This window comes from Podarcis pityusensis (assembly GCF_964106645.2).
Source record: "Podarcis pityusensis genome assembly, chromosome: 7".
NCBI lineage: Eukaryota > Metazoa > Chordata > Lepidosauria > Squamata > Lacertidae > Podarcis > Podarcis pityusensis.
Window position 1 is genome coordinate 35,565,757 of NC_138031.1, and position 18,000 is coordinate 35,583,756.

At 43.7% G+C, this 18,000-nt stretch overlaps 1 protein-coding gene across 1 annotated transcript in view; it reads left to right on the plus strand.

Moving 5' to 3' along the window:
- Positions 1–3,328: 3,328 nt before the first annotated feature.
- Positions 3,329–18,000, plus strand: part of CYP7B1 (cytochrome P450 family 7 subfamily B member 1) — a 103,859-nt gene continuing 89,187 nt past the window's right edge. Inside the window, exon 1 of the mRNA XM_081013510.1 lies at positions 3,329–3,584. Coding sequence (XP_080869636.1) covers positions 3,487–3,584 — 98 coding nt within the window. The 5' untranslated portion in view covers positions 3,329–3,486. The remainder of the gene's footprint in view (positions 3,585–18,000) is intronic.

Sequence of the window (18,000 nt, forward strand, 5' to 3'; positions counted from 1 at the left end):
GGTTCTGTGCCACCTGTAAGGGTGGTGGAAGAGGGGAGTCAAGTTGAAGAGACATGGCAGCCAGAGAAGGGAGTGTGGGAGGCAGGAGAAGGGTTGCAGTGAGTCTCAGAGGTGGAAGAGGCAGTGAAGGTCCCAGACAGAATAGTCCCTTTGGAATATCCCGTCCTCCCTTCTGCTGTCTCCATGCACAAGTAGGTGTTTAAAGTGATGGAGCAGCTGGAGCTGCTGGTCAGGAGGAGTCATAAGGTGCTTGCACGCACTATGTCAGACAATGGGGAGGGGGCATTAAGTAAGCTGACCGTGCTGTTGCTCTAACACATCCAGATCAGAGCACAGAACTAGATAGCTAGTTAGCAGGTGCAGAACTGATGTAACTGTGAGAAATATTCGGCCTCATATAACCAACATGCAAAACTCTAATTAATGCACGAAAGGATTAAGACCATAGAGTAAGCTGTCCTGCCAGGCTTAGCTAGGTCACACCCCCTCACTGTTGGAGAAAGGGTTACCAAACTCTTTGTTCTCTCACTTTCCACCATCACTTTCCTTCTACAATGTGATCCCTTTCACTGAGGATGTCTAAGCTAGATGCTCTAAGCTTAGCCCACATGGCTTTCGAAAGCCATCTCTGTGTTTCTACACAAATAATATAGAAGCTCCTAGCATTTTTGGAAACTAAGTTGTACTGCCTGTCTTTTCTTGCTGCTATATGGAAAAGCACGTGAATCTGACCTTTGAAGAGATTGTAAGTAAACCTTTTTCAACTTACCAAAATATGGACTCTTTCTATGCTAAGGGAAAATAGGAGTGCCATGGTGTTTGGGATGCAGTGTATATTTCTGGTCACTTCAACTCTAAAACAACATTGTAGAGCTGGAAAGGGTTCAGAAAGGGGCAACCAAAATGATCAAATAGTTGAAGTGAATCCTCCATGAGGAAAGGTTGCAGTTTTTGGAACTTTTTTTAGTTTAGAGAAAAAATGAGTCAGAGGTGACGTGTATAAGATTATGCAAGGCATTGAGAAAGTGGCCAGAGAAATGATTTTATCCCTCTTTCTGCACACGAGGTTGAGATGTTCACTGAACTCTCTGCTATGACCCCCAGGTCTCGCTCCTGGTCAGTCCCTGCCAGTTCAGACTCCACTTAACTCATGTTAAGTGGTATATCAAATTGTACCTTGTTAAAAGCTTTTTGAAAGTCCAAGTATGCTATGTCGGCCAGATCACCTCTTATATACATGCTTGTTGACAGCACAGTCTTTAGCATATGCACCGTTGGGGTGCGAAGATCTGCCCAGTGCCCCCAAATTTAATTTAGTCCCCCAATTAACTTTTATTATGCATATGTCAGATACTACGCTTACGCCTTATCTCTTGTTTACAAAAGAAGGGAGGAAAAAGAAACAAACTTTTTTATTTGCTCATTTATTTACAATACACTTATACAGTGGACGCTCAGGTTGTGAACATGATCCATACGGGAGGCACATTTGCAACCCGCAGCATCCGCAACCTGCAGTGCCGCGTCTGCGCACGTGCAAGTTGAGATTTGGCACTTTTGCGGATGCGCAAAGCGCGATTTAGCGCTTCTGTGCATGCGTGAGCACTGAAACCCAGAAGTACAGTGGTACCTCGGGTTAAGTACTTAATTTGTTCCGGAGGTCCGTTCTTAACCTGAAACTGTTCTTAACCTGAAGCACCACTTTAGCTAATGGGGCCTCCTGCTGCTGCCGTGCCGCCGGAGCACGATTTCTTAACCTGAAGCACTATTTCTGGGTTAGCGGAGTCTGTCACCTGAAGCGTATGTAACCTGAAGCATATGTAACCTGAGGTACCACTGTAACCTGTTCCGGTACTTCCAGGTTTTGGCGCGTCCGTAACCCGAAAACCCGCAACCTGAAGCATCTATAGCCTGAAGTATGACTGTACTTAAGTATGCAACACCACCACACAAACTTATAAGTATTGTTTAGGCACCTACTTAGAAGGAACATCAGTCGTGTCAAAGGTGCCGCTGACCCCGCTGCCGTATTGCAGCTCAGTACAATATGTAACATAATATTTTGATTTAAGTTAATTTTGCATGCACGGTGCCATTGTGAATGACACGCGCTGCCATTGATTCAAGCACCACCATTGTGAATGACAAGTGGCGCTGCTGGCGCTGTGCATCTTAGGTAAATGGGTGCACAAAGTCGAAAGTCCTTTAGTGAAACAGTAGGTATACATTTCAGTAATACCTAGGTATATATGTATTTTGTTTTTCTAGCTTGATCAAAATTATTTATTATTTCATAACAGGTAGATAGTTAAGAGCTTAGGCAGCTTCAGCGGTGGGCGCCTGACACACCCCAGAATTCGGCGCCTGGGTGCCCTACACCCTTTGCACCTCCCGAAAGATGGCCCTGCTTGTTAACACTCTCAAAGAACTCTTTAAGAAGTTTGTGAGACACGACTTGCCCTTGCAGAAGCAGTCCTGGTTCTGCTTCAGAAAGACTTCTTTTATATGTTTGGTTATTTTATATGTACCCCTACTTTCCACCAGTTTTCTGGGACAGACATTAAGCTGAGCAGCCTGTAATATAAAGATTCCTTTTTAAAAGAGGGGTGTTACATTAGTTACTTTCCAGTGCTCAGGTCTGGAGCCTTATCTGATGTCCTTTTGGTGTGTGTGTGTGTGGGGGGTGAACAGTAAGGCTAAAATCCAACTTCAGCTACACTGAACGGAACTTATTTTACTTTCAAATACTGTAGTGATGCATTGTGTTATATTGACGCAGAACACCAGCCTTCTCTCTTCCCTTTCCCTTGCGCTGAAAACAATCGCAGGTCTGGATTAGGAGCTCTGTCAGGATCTGTTAGTAGTCTGGTAAATAAATTACTAGATCAGCAGATGCGCTGCGGAGCCTGAATACAACAGGCGAGATTCAACAAAATCCCGTAAAAAACATACACCCAGAAACTGATTCTTTCTCAGGCCGCCGCTTTCCCCAGACATCAGGGCGACGATCTGCCTTCTTTCCTTTCTGGAGCAGCTTCTGTGGAATAATAATCATCCTCCTTCGGTCCTCGCGGCCAGCTCTCCCCAGCTTCCTCCCTTCTCTCCTCCAATGGGAAGTCGGGCCCAGAGATCCAACTTCCCTGGGGAAGGGAGCGCGCGGGGAGCTGGCGAGGCGGGCGCGCAGAGTCTTTGCCCGTCTCTTCCGCGCTTCCCAAGCGGCTCTTCCAGTCGCTCTCCTTCGACGGTGGGGCGGGGCTGGGATTTTCCCTGGGGCCGCCCCACTGCGCTCGCCTTCCAATCGGAACGCCGTTGTTGCTCGGTTTTTTTCTTTTCCCCGTCGCTGTCCAAACTTCCTGTAACGCTGCGGGAGGGAACCGGGAGCGGGAGTTCCCTGGCGGGAGATGCCTGAAGTTTGCTGGCAGAGAGGGAGGTCTCTGCTGCGGGAAGAGCGACAGAAGCACGTCGAAGGAGCCGAGCTCCCCCAAAATGGGCCTCCTCGAGCTGATATCCCCTCGCACCTACGGCCTGGCGCTCGCTACTGCTCTGGCGCTGTGGGCGCTCTGTGTTTTCTGCAGGCGGAAAAGGTAAGAAAGGAGGAGAGAGATCGCCTGGCTGCAGTGCCGTCGCTCTGCTGGCTACAGGAGATCGCAGCAGGGTTGTTGAGATCCTGCAGGACTGGAAGACCCGGCAGAGTCAAGGTGAACTTGGATCCCTTTTCAAAGTTGGCTCTGATGCACCAAGTTTAACTTTGCAGAAAACGAAGGGGGAAAGAGAGCGATTGTGCCCCGTAACGATTAGCAGATTTATAGATCCACTTAACGCTGTTATCTTGTTAAACTGGCAGCACACACGCATACTCTCTCTTATTTTGAGTTTGCTGCAACGACCGGGAGCGATCTCTCTGGGACGTTTCCGACACGAAAGGCGCCAGGTTTTACCAGGGAGTGTTGTAGGTTGTGGGGACCTGGCAACATGATTTGGGTGGCCCCTCGAGCATTCACCTTTCCACAAATCCCCAGAGCCACACCGCCGTGGGAGAGTGAATGAGAGCCATTCCAGACGGTTGCTCAATGGGCAAAGGGGGCGTTGGCAACAGGTTTTTTTTAACGTATCTGATTTCACCATGAAAGGGCAAAACTGGATAGAGTGTGTGCAAATGCAACCTGGCATTTTGATGCCAGCAATGTTGCTGCAACAAAGTTGGTGGATGCATGAGAAGCAACCATCCCAAAATAAGCACCCATCCCCAAGTGAAGCTGTAGCGGGCCACTTGCTTGTGTGCCCCTCCTCTGGTCTTTTTATTTCAATTCCTTTCCTGATGACTCCTAGCATGGAATTTGCCTTCTTCACATCTGCTGCACACTGGATTGGCCTCTTCATCAGTCTTTCTGCTGTGACCCCATGATCTCGTTCCTGGTCAGTCACTGCCAGTTCAGATGTGCATTTGTTTACATTGAATTGCATTTGCCATTTTCATGTCCATTCATGTCCATGGGTTGAAGAGATCCTTTTGGAGCACATTGCAATTCCATTTTTCTTTTAATTTTTTGTTTTAATCATCCTGAACAATTTCGTCAACAAACTTGGCTGCCTCACTTGCTGACCCTGTTCACCTTGAAATCTACATAATTTATGGACAAGTTATAAAACACAGGTCCTAATACCAATCATTGGATGCCCATGGGAATCCCACAAACAGGGCATCAGTGCTACAGTGCTCTCCCTATTTGTGATTCTCAGCAACTGCTATTCAAATGCATACTGTTGCTGAGGTAAAGGTAAAAGGACCCCTGACCATTAGATCCAGTCGTGACCAACTCTGGGGTTGCGGCGCTCATCTCGCTTTATTGGCCGAGGGAGCCGGTGTTTGTCCACAGACAGCTTCCGGGTCATGTGGCCAGCATGACTAAGTTGCTTCTGGCAAACCAGAATAGCACACGGAAACGCCGTTTACCTTCCCGCTGGAGCGGTACCTATTTATCTACTTGCCATTTGTGCTTTCGAACTCCTAGGTTGGCAGGAGCTGGGACTGAACAACGGGAGCTCACCCCGTCGCGGGGATTCGAACCGCCGACCTTCTGATCAGCAAGCCCTAGGCTCTGTGGTTTAACCCACAGCGCCACCCGCGTCCCCATCGCTGAGATAGAACATAGCTATTGAGGTCACAGATGACCTTATCATTCATATCCCAGTACTTGTCTACCAATACTTGTGGGACTCCACTTTCTACCCCTCCATTGGGAGAACTGTCTATATGGTTCTATTCTGTAATTCATGTTTCTTAACTACTTCCTGATCTACAGTGGGACCTCTCCTCATATTCCATGACTGCCAAGGTTACTCAGGATCTTTGATGAGACATTTTGTCAAAAGCTTTTCGGAAGTTCTAATACACTATGTCAACTGAGTCACACCTAGCTTTATGCCTGTTGACATTATTAAAGCATTCTACAAGATAGTGAGGCAGGACTTGCAGAAGCCATGTTGGCTGTTCTTTGGTAGGCTTGCCATACATTACGAAAATTCTTGACGTGTCCTTGCTTTCGGGTGTAAAAAAGGTGTCAGGGAGGAATTATCCTGAATTGGCAAAATGTCATGGAAAACCTGGATATATGGCAACACGATGGAAAAAGCAGTTCAAAAAGCTTAGGTTTCTCCCCCAAAAAGCTCAACAATTTCACGGATGTCAGGAATTTTACTTTTTGAAAGTAAAATTGGCAAAGCTTGTTCTTCAGTGTGCTTGGTTATTTTATCTTTAACAATTCATCTATTAGGCCTAGAACATCATTCCTTGTCACCACTTTATGCTGCAGTTCCTCAGACTCCCTCTCTACAAAAGTTAGTCCAAGCACAGCAAGCTGACAAACGCTTCTCTGCATTCTCCTTATCCTCCTTTATCACACCTTTGACTTGTCATCCAAAGGCCCAGCTCCCTTCCCAGCTGATAATCTATTGCTGATGTATTTAAAGCATTTTTTTTTTTGCTTGGACTTTTATGATTTTAGCAATGTGCTCTTCATATTCCTAATTAGCATCCATTATTGCTTGTGTCAGGATTCTTATTCCCTATAACACCTCCCCCCCGAGAAGCCTTGGGTACCTGGAATGGTTCCTTAGTCCAGGTTCTGCCTGTGTGATCACAGGATCCCTTTTATTATAAGTAGTACTTATAACTTTGCTCTACTTCCCTGACTTGCCTCTCACAAGCGTTTCCCTTGTTTTTCTTCTCTCTCTCTGGGGCAAAGGTTCTCCTTCTCCTAGCTACTTGTCTCTCCTTTCTTTCGCCTCACCTACCTCCTTGTGTTTTTGCTCCTGCTGCTATCACACGCCCCCATGCCCGCCTGCCAGCCTTTTATCACGCTACTGTGAGTGTGTGAGGGCATTCCCCATGCTATCTTCACAACATGCCACTCCCTGTCCCTGGAAGCCTGCCTGCATTTCTTTTGCCAGTGTTAGCTTCTTTTCGTTCCCATTCCATTTTCTAAAGGAAGTCTTGCTTCTGGTAGTGTACTTGACTCTGCTTGTTACCTTCTGTTGTGGGGCTGCAGAGGGGAAAGGATTGGATCCAGAGTTGTCCCTGCACTCATCCCAGAGTGGGCAAATGAGAATAGGCCATGTCCACATCTCCATGCTACAGAGGTGGCTCTGCTTCTTCCTCTGTGCTCTTGCCCAGAGGATGAGAAAAGATGAGAGGTTTGCTCCTCGCATGAGCAGCTGCTTCTGCCTCCCTCTGGTCAGAGTAGTGGCCCTGTGGGACCAACCTTCTTTGCTGCACCATCCAGAGAGAGGCAGGGCAGGCAGATGTGGTGGATTGTGGTCTCCAGCAGCACCACAGACTGAGCCTCCAGCAGCACTCACAGAAAGCATGTGAGTGAGAGAAGGCAATGGCTATTCCTGCAGTCCCAACAACTGTTGCTCACTCTCTTTCTCTATGTGGCTCAGAGCGAGAGAGTGAGCAAGAAGTGGTGGAACTGTAGGAATAGCTATTGCCTTCTCTCGCTCACATACTTTCTGGGTGGTTGTTTTGGCAGGCTCAATCTTTACCTCTGCACCTCTGAGAGCAAGAAGGGAGGTAGCAGAGGTTGTTTCTTGTAGCCTCCACTCGCCTGGTGCCACTTGCCCTCTCAGCCTGAGCAGGAAGAGCGGGAGAAGGAAGTGTTACTCTTACATGGCAAAGACTTAGTTAATGGCGTGAGTCTGCATCTGCTGTGTCTGTAGATACACAGCCTTTTGATTAAAATGCAATATGTAAACTGAAGTAAAGATGTGTGTCTTTGCCCAGGCCTTTGAGGGAGTGGGATGGTGCATTGAGGAGTCACACGTTTTGGCCTTTTAGTTTTTTATTATTATTTTGAATCATACCTTTAGGCAGTTTTATGTTTATGCTTTCTTTATGGAAGGTTGGCAGAAATCAGAAATTATCAGTTGGTGTTATACGGGATCACAAAGTGGGCCTCTTGGATCTCCTTAGCGTGGGGGCCTTCCAAGATACAATGCCACACCTCACAAAACTCAGTGTTTAGCTGGAAACAGTGGTGGCACCAGAAAGTGGGCATGGTGAGAGGTGAAACTTTGCTAAAACCTATAAACTAGCCCATTCTTTGGAGAAGTCTTCTTGTTCCCTCATTATGTGGCTGTTATACAACACACACACACAAATCTGCACTGAAATAAATAAGAGTATGTGCATATTTTCACGTTCACTTGCTTTGGTGTTTTTACCATGCAGTTTTGAAGTGCTTGTATAAAGGCTCCTGTTTATAGGGAATCCCAGCACACAGGCTAGAGATTAAATGTACCAGTAATGTTTGCCATATGAAGAACAATGTTTTGTAAGTTTGCTTCCAGATAATAATTACCTAACATTATTCTATAGGAAACCATTTCCCTGAACTAAGCTATATTTCTAAAACAAAGGGAGGGATTCTGTGGTCCTTCAGATGTCATTGGACTGTAGCTCCTCTCATCCCTGCTATTAGCTATGGTCTCTGGAGCTGGTGACATCCAACAACAAGAGTTTCCCCATTCCTGCCCTAGAACATAATTTCCTTCTTTGTGACAAATTATAGGTTTACTAACATCTCTTTTAAACCAAATGAGCCAAAAGTCGAACTCCACTTATGTAAAACATCTGTGTCTGTATCCATATATGATAGTTTTTCTGCTTTGATCCAGTCTCAGAAAGCATGGAAAGATGTAGCCTTCTGTCTTTTCATTTTTATGCCTTCATTTTTATTGCCAGAATAGCAAATGTAAATATATGGTTTGTGGCCATTGATAGCCTCTCTGAATTTGTCTACTCCTCTTTTCTGTGAAGAAGTACTTTTTGACATCATTGATGGTGGCTCTTGAAGAACATCAGAATCCTACCATAGGTAGGAATACTGCAACCCCTCCAACTTTATTCATAGATCTCATTGCCTCAATAGCTTTGGCTATAAAGCTTGGAACCAAAAACATAACACTGTATTTTTGAGATCGTAGAATTGTGTACCAGCTCAGTGAAAACACCGTTCTGTGTTCTCAACTATGAGCATTTATCCAGCAAATACGTTGTGGATGTTCTGTTTATGGTCTTATTCTTAAAGGGAGATTGCCATGTTTTCTGCTTACTTTTTTCTGTTCAGCACATGCCAGGGACTCTAATTTTTTTTTAAAAAATCCATCTATGAATATATAATTGTTTCAGGATGTATTAGAGTGAGTTAGATAAACTATTGCCTCATTCTGGTTTAGTGCACACATTTGGAAATCCTGTTTGTATATTTTTGCAGTCTTTGGAGAGCGTCTGGGCTATTGGTATTACTTTTGAGCCAAGAACGCTTCTGCCATTTTTACCTTTCAAATTGTGTCTTTTAATATCTTCAGAGGCTCAAATGGCCCATTTAGAGGAAGGGTGTGAATGGCAAATGACTAATTCTATACCTAAAAGGATGTTAGATGTTTTTAATTGAAAGGAAAATAGCAAGAAGGTTTTACTAGGTTATAAAATGTTAACGGCAGAAGAGAGTGTAGCATTGAAAACACTCTATTTTCGTTGCCATGCCATAGTAATGTATACTACTTATTGCCTTTTTCATGATCATTCTCATTCAGTAGCTTATTGCTTTTCATGCTAGGTCGTTTATGCTCGAGAGATTAGATTTTGGTAGGAACATCCACCTAGAGAAGGGGCCTCCAACATTTTTCAGCCAAAGGGCACAGCTGGAATTTTGAGAGAGGGCACCACCACCTCTGGTTCTTCCCTCCCCACCCAGACAGTGTATATGCATATGTGCACACAAAAATGATTTAAGTATTTTATGAAGCATGGGGAGAAGTGAGATCCAGGAGAAATAAAATGGATCCTCTTGAATTTGCATGATTTTACACAGAGCCATCCCCTACCCAAAAGAATACCATCAAATTAAACTATACATTGGTAGATTGCACAGTAAAAATCACAGAACTTGCCAGCACCACTAAAAGACTAAGAAAAGGCATACATTCATGATTTTTACACAAGATGGCAAGAAAACCATACACAAAAAGCCACAGAACACATTTGTGGGTCAAGAGGTGACCTGATGATCCATAAGAACCCATGTTTTTGCTGCATGGCAACACTGAAGAGTACCAAATCAGTAATTTTTAAATGTTTGCTCAATGTTAGTTGGGCTATGTATGTGTGTGCTTGTGTCTGAAAACTACACAACTTCAAGATGATTCATTTAACTGAATCCAGTTTGTGTGCGTACATACACATGCAAATCTCTCTCACGTAGCATCTCACTTTCTTCCCTTTGCCACTCCCAGACTCTCATTACTCCCTCCCATCAGATGTCAAGGAAATAAACAACTATCTGACTTTTAGAAGACATCTGAAGGCAGCTCTGTTTAGGGAAGTTTTTAATGTTTGATGTTTTGTTGTATTTTTAATATTTTGTTGGAAGCCGCCCAGAGTGATGTGAGAAACCCAGCCAGATGGGCGGGGTATAAATTATTATTATTATTATTATTATTATTATTATCTCCAAGATCACTCTCTTTTCCTTCCTACTCCACCCTGCCCCCTTTTCCTGGTCACTCTTCCCTCTGTTCAACTGGTCTGACCCTTAAAACACTTAGACTGAAAAAGGAAGTGGGACTGAGTAGCATTCTTTCAACTTTCTCCTTCAGCTTTACACACTTTCCAAGGAAGAAAAAAGGAGGTAGTGAAAGGAATGCTCAGATACTTTGCTGGCAGTAAGGAAGTCCTCAAGGCCATCATAGTGTTCATGGATGTGGTGCTGGCGACCCTTAGAGGCACACTGCTAGAGGCACTGCTAGGGATCAATGAGAATTGGAGTCCAACAAATGGAAAGCAACACATTGACTATCCACATAGGTCCATCCAACCATCATTTCCCCCCCCTTGCTAAGGATATAAGAAGAGCCATGTCAGATCAGGCCCAAGACCCATCTAATCTAGCATCCACTTCTCACAGTGCCCAACCAGATTCCTGTAGGAAGCCCACAAATTCTTAATCTGCTTTGATAGATGATGGGTTGCCAACCTGTTTGGACTAGCTCATTTTAAATTTCAGAAGAAGGTTGGGGCAGCCAGTAAAAGAAAATGGGTGCCATGAAGGGGGCAGAACCATGGGGAGCATAAAAAGGTAAAGGGACCCCTGACCATTAGGTCCAGTTGTGGCCGACTTTGGGGTTGCGGCGCTCATCTCGTTTTATTGGCCGAGGGAGCCGGTGTACAGCTTCCAGGTCATGTGGCCAGCATGACTAAGCCACTTCTGGCAAACCAGAGCAGCACACGGAAAAGCCATTTACCTTCCTGCTGGAGTGGTATCTATTTATCTACTTGCACTTTGACATGCTTTCGAACTGCTAGGTTGGCAGGAGCAGGGACTGAGCAACAGGAGCTCACCCCGTCACTGGGATTCAAACCGTCAACCTTCTGATCGGCAAGTCCTAGGCTCTGTGGTTTAACCCACAGCACCACCCGTGTCCCTATGGGGAGCATAGCATAACACAAAATGAGAAAATTAAACAGCCCTGACAGCCTTATTCACAAGAAGTTATCTCTGCCCTGCTGGTCTTGATTATGGAGATCACACCCACCTGCCCACGCCACCCACTGATACTGTTGCTGCCTAATAACAAGGAACATTCCTCAGAACCAGGGGAAAAATAGCCACACCACTCTCACTTCACAGAAATCACATAGAAGGTGCCTGCATCCTTTGCCCCATAATATTTGTTCTGGGAGACTTAACCCCCCCCCCCCAAAAAAAACCCCAAAACAAATGGAAGCTCAGAGTTTGGGCCATCTCTCCAAGGGAAGCCTTCATAGGCATCATGGCACCTGAAGTACTTGGTTGGTGACCCCTGGTTTAGAGTTCTACTAATTGAGGCAGATACTGTTTCAGACATGCTGATTTACTGTTGATGGTCCCTTAATATTTAATGTTTTGCTTTCCTTTGTTAAGTTTTGTGTATTGTAACCTGCTTTGATTATTGTCTTCATAGAAAAGTGAGGTATAAATATTCAGTAAATTTAACTAAGGATCCTGAGTGCTCTGGGCCGTAATAGAATGTGGCTAATGTAGGCAGACATATTCGATGACACTTGGATGTAAAGGTAAAGGTAAAAGGACCCCTGACCATTAGGTCCAGTCGTGGCTGACTCTGGGGTTGCGGCGCTTATCTCGCTTTATTGGCCGAGGGAGCCGGTGTATAGCTTCCGGGTCATGTGGCCAGCATGATTAAGCAGCTTCTGGTGAACCAGAGCAGCACACGGAAATGCCGTTTACCTTCCCATCAGAGCAGTACCTATTTATCTACTTGCACTTTGACGTGCTTTCGAACTTCTAGGTTGGCAGTAGCTGGGACCGAGCAACGGGAGCTCACCCCGTTGTGGGGATTCGAACCGCTGACCTTCTGATCAGCGAGTCCTAGGCTCTGTGGTTTAACCCACAGTGGACTGCAGGATAATTGTTTACTAGAAGTTTGAGGGACAACTTGAAAAGTGTTATTCACACAGAACTTCTGCAGCAAACCTCTTTAACAAAACAGTTCTCTCTCCATCTCTCTCTCTCTCTCCCCCCCCCCTTTAATCAGGGGGCTAAATGACATCTTCATAGTTTCTCCTGTTCAGCCAGTCAAGTTCTCCTCCAGCTCTCTCCTGAATGAACCTGCCTTTTCATTCAACTGACAAAATGAGTTCTGACCCATGAAATGTTACGTTAAAGTATATTTCTTAGTCTGTTTAGTGCTACAAGATGTATGGAATTAGCCCTGCTTATATAAACAGTGGAAAACCTGAGGCCCACCAAATAGTGTTGTACCACAACTCCCATCACTCCCAGCCAGCATGGCCAATGGTCTGGGATGATGGAAGTTGTAGTTCAGCAGCATCTTGATGGCCCCATGCTCCCATCCCTGATGCACCCACTTGGAATTTCTGGGGGACAAAATAACCCATTATTTGGGAAAAGGGATATTTTTGATAGGATTAGTAGAACATCTCCAAGGGCTTGTAAACATCTTGAGACACGTTTCTCAAATCTGATCACATACCGTATTTTTCGCTCTATAAGACGCACCAGACCATAAGACGCACCTAGTTTTTGGAGGAGGAAAACAAGAAAAAAAAATATTCTGAATCCCAGAAGCCAGAAGAAGCAAGAGGGACCTGGCTTCTGGGATAGCCTCTTGCTGTTCTGGCTTATGGGATAGCCGCGCGCAGCCTCTCCCGGGCAGCAGGATGAAGGCTCCCCCAAGAGCCATGCTCCCTTTAAAGAGTGCACGGAGCATGTGTGTGGCTCTTGGGGGCTTTTCCCCTAGGAGGGAGAAGGGCAGCCCTTTTCCCTCCTTGGGGAAAAGCCCCCATGCTCCACATGGCTCTTTAAAGGGAGCGCTGAGCAGCGCCTCCTGTCTGGATTCGCTCCATAAGACGCACACACATTTCCCCTTACTTTCTAGGAGGGGAAAGGTGCGTCTTATAGAGTGAAAAATACGGTATATTACCATGATTTAATTAAAGTATGTATTTAAGAAATATTTCTATTGTGGCTTGCTGTTGCTATTGTGTCTACTGACAACTACAAGGTAGGTGATTTATATCTAGAAAGCGATGCCAGTTGCAATTTCTTCCTTCTCTAATAACATATTGTCCACACCTTTAATAATCTAAGGCTAAGTAGATTAATTATGTTGCAATATATATAATTATAAACACCACATATAGAGTAGCAAACAAACATGCTGTTGGGCAATGTTCTTTGAAGTGCCATATCCATGCCTTCGTTGTTTTTCTTCTGCTGAGTTTCAGGGAATCTCCCATTCAACCAGTTCTCTGGTTCTTTCTCTCTCTGAACTTTTTTTTTTTTTGTAATTTTTTAAAGGAATCTTTCAAGGTACCCTATTTTTATGGCAGGAAAACAAATGCCTCTTGCCATTTTGCTTTTAATAGTAGCTATAAAAATAATTCACATTTAAATAAACTACTTGGCTGACATCTAGCCTGCTATGCTTTTGTGTTTGCACAAATCAAAACTGAGAAGAGTGCTGCTTCTTTTTTCTTCTTCTTTTTAATTTTTTTTTATTTATACCCTGCCCTCCCCAGCCAAGACCGGGCTCAGGGCGGCTAACACCCGATATAAAAACAAATTGATTAAATACAACTTAAAAACAAGATTAAAATACAACATTAAAACATTAAAATACAGCCTCATTTCAATGGAAATTCAAATCCAGAGGAGGAGAAAGGAAAAAAGAAGAGGGGGAGGGAATCAAATTGATTCCAAGCTGAAGGCCAGGCAAAACAACTCTGTCTTCCAGGCCCGGCAGAAAGAAATCAGATCCTGCAGGGCCCAGGTCTCATGAGACAGAGCGTTCCACCAGGCCGGAGCCAGTGTTGAAAAGGCCCTGGCTCTGGTTGAGGCTAATCTGTCTTCCTTAGGGCCCAGGACCTCTAGGGTGTTGCTATTTATGGACCTTAAGGTCCTCCGTGGGGCATACCGGGAGAGGCGGTCCCGTAGGTACAAGGGTCCTAGGCCAGGGGTCTGCAACCTTTAAGACAAAAAGAGCCACTTGGACCAGTTTCCGAAGGAAAAAAAAAACTGGGAGCCACAAAACTCGTCATTATAAAAATAACTTTTTTGTCACTTTTTTATTATTTCTTTGTTTGACCCCTCAGAATTACTCCTCATAGAAATAAACGTTAAATTAACAAGTTACCTTTCTTTGTGTGTGTGTTCTTCACTCCCCTTCAAAACAGTGACCAGCATACATGCCTCCTTTCAATGCAGTGACCAACGTACATGCCCCTTTACAATGTAGCGGGCGGGTGGGCGGGAAGGTGGGAAGGTGACGTCGGGACGGTGCGTGACTAACGCACGCACCGCCCCCATGCGACGTCACAGCCAGTACAGCGCCCGCCACAGTGGGGAGTGTCGGGGTGCACAGTGCGTCTCCTCCCCTCGCTAGTATCCGCCCCGGAGCCGCGGCAAAGGTGTAAAAGAGCCACATGCGGCTCTGGAGCCGCGGGTTGCCGGCCCCTGTCCTAGGCCATGAAGGGCTTTAAAGGTCAAAACCAGCACCTTAAATCTGACTCTGTACTCCACTGGGAGCCAGTGCAGCTGGAAAAGCACTGGGTGAATATGCTCCCATAGCAGAGACCCCATGAGGAGCCTTGCTGCAGCATTCTGCACCCGCTGGAGTTTCTGGGACAGCTTCAAGGGCAGCCCCACGTAGAGCGAATTACAGTAGTCAAGCCTGGAGGTGACCGTTGCATGGATCACTGTGGCCAGGTCAGGGCAGGAAAGGTAAGGGACCAACTGCTTGATGCGGTGAAGGTGGAAAAATGTTGATTTGCAGTACTAACTTGTACTTGTGAATTCAGATCCAGGAATTCAATTTTCTGTGGGATTGTTTGTAATAGATCCTTTTGTTTATTTTGAATTGTAGGTTCAGATTTTGACCTGTGAAATGCTTCTGGAAAGTGAGTTGATAGGATGATCACTTTTTATAACAATGCACTATTAATCCATGAATGGGTAAATTCCAAAGGCTTTGAGTCCGGGTTTAAACCCTGGCGGTCTTGGTCTTCCTAAAGAGGTCTTTTGCCCTCTATAGGCATGATGTCACCACACATAAACCATGTGGCCAGTGTCAAATTTAAGCACCACTTGTTCACAATCTTGCCATCTTGACAGCAGTCTGCGTCCCCTGGTGTGCTTGCATGCTGGAGTCTATGATAAGCACCTTTTAAAACATGTTGACCATGTTTCGGAACCATGTTTTTGAGATGCTCACCATTTAGACGATCTATTGGAAACAAAACATACATTTAAAATTCATCTGTACTAACATCAAGTTAGCCAATGGTTTTGTGCATGTGGCTTTTCTAGATTCTCTGAATTTATCTTATTCTTACAAGGCAGGGCAGTAAGATGGTTTATGCGTTCTCTACTATCTTGAAGACTGAAATATCCATACCCTGCCTTTCTATCACAAACCTATCCCTTGTAGCTCACAATATTTAGCAAGACAAAACGCTAAAATGGTATATTTTATGCTATACATTATGTGTTATTTTCACTGGATTGAAGGGTAGTGTACGAATGTTTTAACTAACAAATAAATACAAGGTAATATTTAACCCAGCTTCTCCAGTCACAGAATATAATCTGAGATAGTGGTTGACAGAAACTAAATCTTTTTTTTTTTAAATGATATTTATTAAAATTTCAGAGAAAAAAAGAATTGCAGAAAAACAAAAAGTAAAAATACAAGAAAAATACAAAATACAGAATAAAAGAATAAAAGACACTTAAAAAGAGAAAAAAGAAAAATGGCTCAATCTTTCCATAGCTTACATTCATATCCTCCTCCTGACCTCCTCATACCTCCCTTTTTTGTATTCCAGTTCAATTAGTTAAGTCAGCAATTTCTTTCCCTCTTTGTTTTCTCATGATCCTTTAACTTAATATACTATAACTTTAAATTTTCATCTATTAACAATACTTTTTTACATACACCTTTATAGCATTACTGCTTAAACCACCTAACTTCATTCCAACATCATTCTAACATTCATTAATTTTGCAATATTTCTGTAAATAATCTTTAAATTTCTTCCAATCTTCTTCCACCGACTCTTCTCCCTGGTCTCGGATTCTGCCAGTCATTTCCACCAATTCCGTGTAGTCCATCACCTTCATCTGCCATTCTTCCAGAGTGGGTAGGTCTTGTGTCTTCCAATACTTTGCAATAAGTATTCTTGCTGCTGTTGTGGCATACATGAAGAAAGTTCTGTCCTTCTTTGGCACCATTTGGCCGACCATGCCCAGGAGAAAGGCCTCTGGTTTCTTCAGAAAGGTATATTTAAATACCCTTTTCATTTCATTGTAAATCATCTCCCAAAAAGCCTTAATCCTTGGGCACGTCCACCAAAGGTGAAAGAATGTACCTTCGGTTTCTTTACATTTCCAACATTTATTATTGGGCAAATGATAGATTTTTGCAAGCTTGACTGGTGTCATGTACCACCTGTATATCATTTTCATAATATTCTCTCTTAAGGCATTACATGCCGTAAACTTCATACCTGTGGTCCATAACTGTTCCCAGTCAGCCATCATTATGTTATTTCCAACATCTTGTGCCCATTTAATCATAGCAGATTTCACCGTTTCATCCTGAGTATTCCATTTCAACAGCAAGTTATACATCTTTGACAAAATCTTGGTTTTGGGTTCTAACAGTTCTGTTTCCAATTTTGATTTTTCCACCTAGAAGCCAATTTTCTTGTCCAAATTATATGCCTCCATTATCTGATAATAATGAAGCCAGTCTCGCACTTTGTTTTTTAATTTCTCAAAACTCTGCAATTTCAGTCTATCTCCATCTTGTTCCAAAATTTCCCAATATTTTGGCCATTTGACCTCCATATTGAGCTTTTTCTGAGTTTCGCTTCCATCGGTGACAGCCACCTTGGGGTTTTGTTTTCCAATAAGTCCTTGTATCTTGTCCAAACATTAAACAATGCTTTCCTGACAATATGATTTTTAAATGCTTTATGTGCTTTGACCTTATCATACCACAGATATGCATGCCATCCAAATACATTGTTAAAACCTTCTAGATCCAAAATGTCTGTGTTTTCAAGAAGCAGCCATTCTTTCAACCAGCAAAAAGCTGCTGATTCATAGTAAAGTTTAAAGTCTGGCAGGGCAAATCCACCTCTTTCCTTTGCATTTTTTAATATTTTAAATTTTATTCTAGGCTTCTTGCCTGCCAGACAAATCTAGAAATATCTCTCTGCCACCTCTTGAAACAGTCCATTTTGTCCACAATTTGCAATGTTTGAAACAAAAACAACATTCTAGGCAATACGTTCATTTTTATCGCAGCAATACGACCCAGCAGTGAAAGCTTCAAATTTGACCAAATTTCTAAATCTTTTTTCACTTCAGCCCAACATTTTTCATAGTTGTCTTTAAATAAATTCCCATTTTTTGCTGTCATGTTAATCCCCAGGTATTTAACTTTCTTAGCCACTGTTAAACCTGTCTCATTCTGAAACCTCTCTTTCTCAATTGCTGTTAAGTTTTTCTCTAAAACCTTGGTTTTTAACTTATTCAATTTAAATCCTGCAACCTGACCAAATTCTTGAATCAGTTCTAAAACCCTTTTGGTACTAGATTCTGGCTCCTGTAACGTCAATACTAAGTCATCTGCAAATGCTCTCAATTTGTACTGTTTGGCTCCGACATACATACCTTTAACCAACTGGTCCCTTCTAATCATGTTCAACAAAACCTCCAGGACCGATATAAAAAGCAATGGGGAGATTGGGCAACCTTGTCGTGTCCCTTTTTCTATCTTAAATTCTTCCGTCACCACATTATTTACAATTAATTTAGCCTTTTGTTCAGAATATATTGCACTTATACCGTTTTCAAAGCCTTGGCCTACCCCCATACCCTGTAAGTTCTTCTTCATAAAACTCCAAGAAATGTT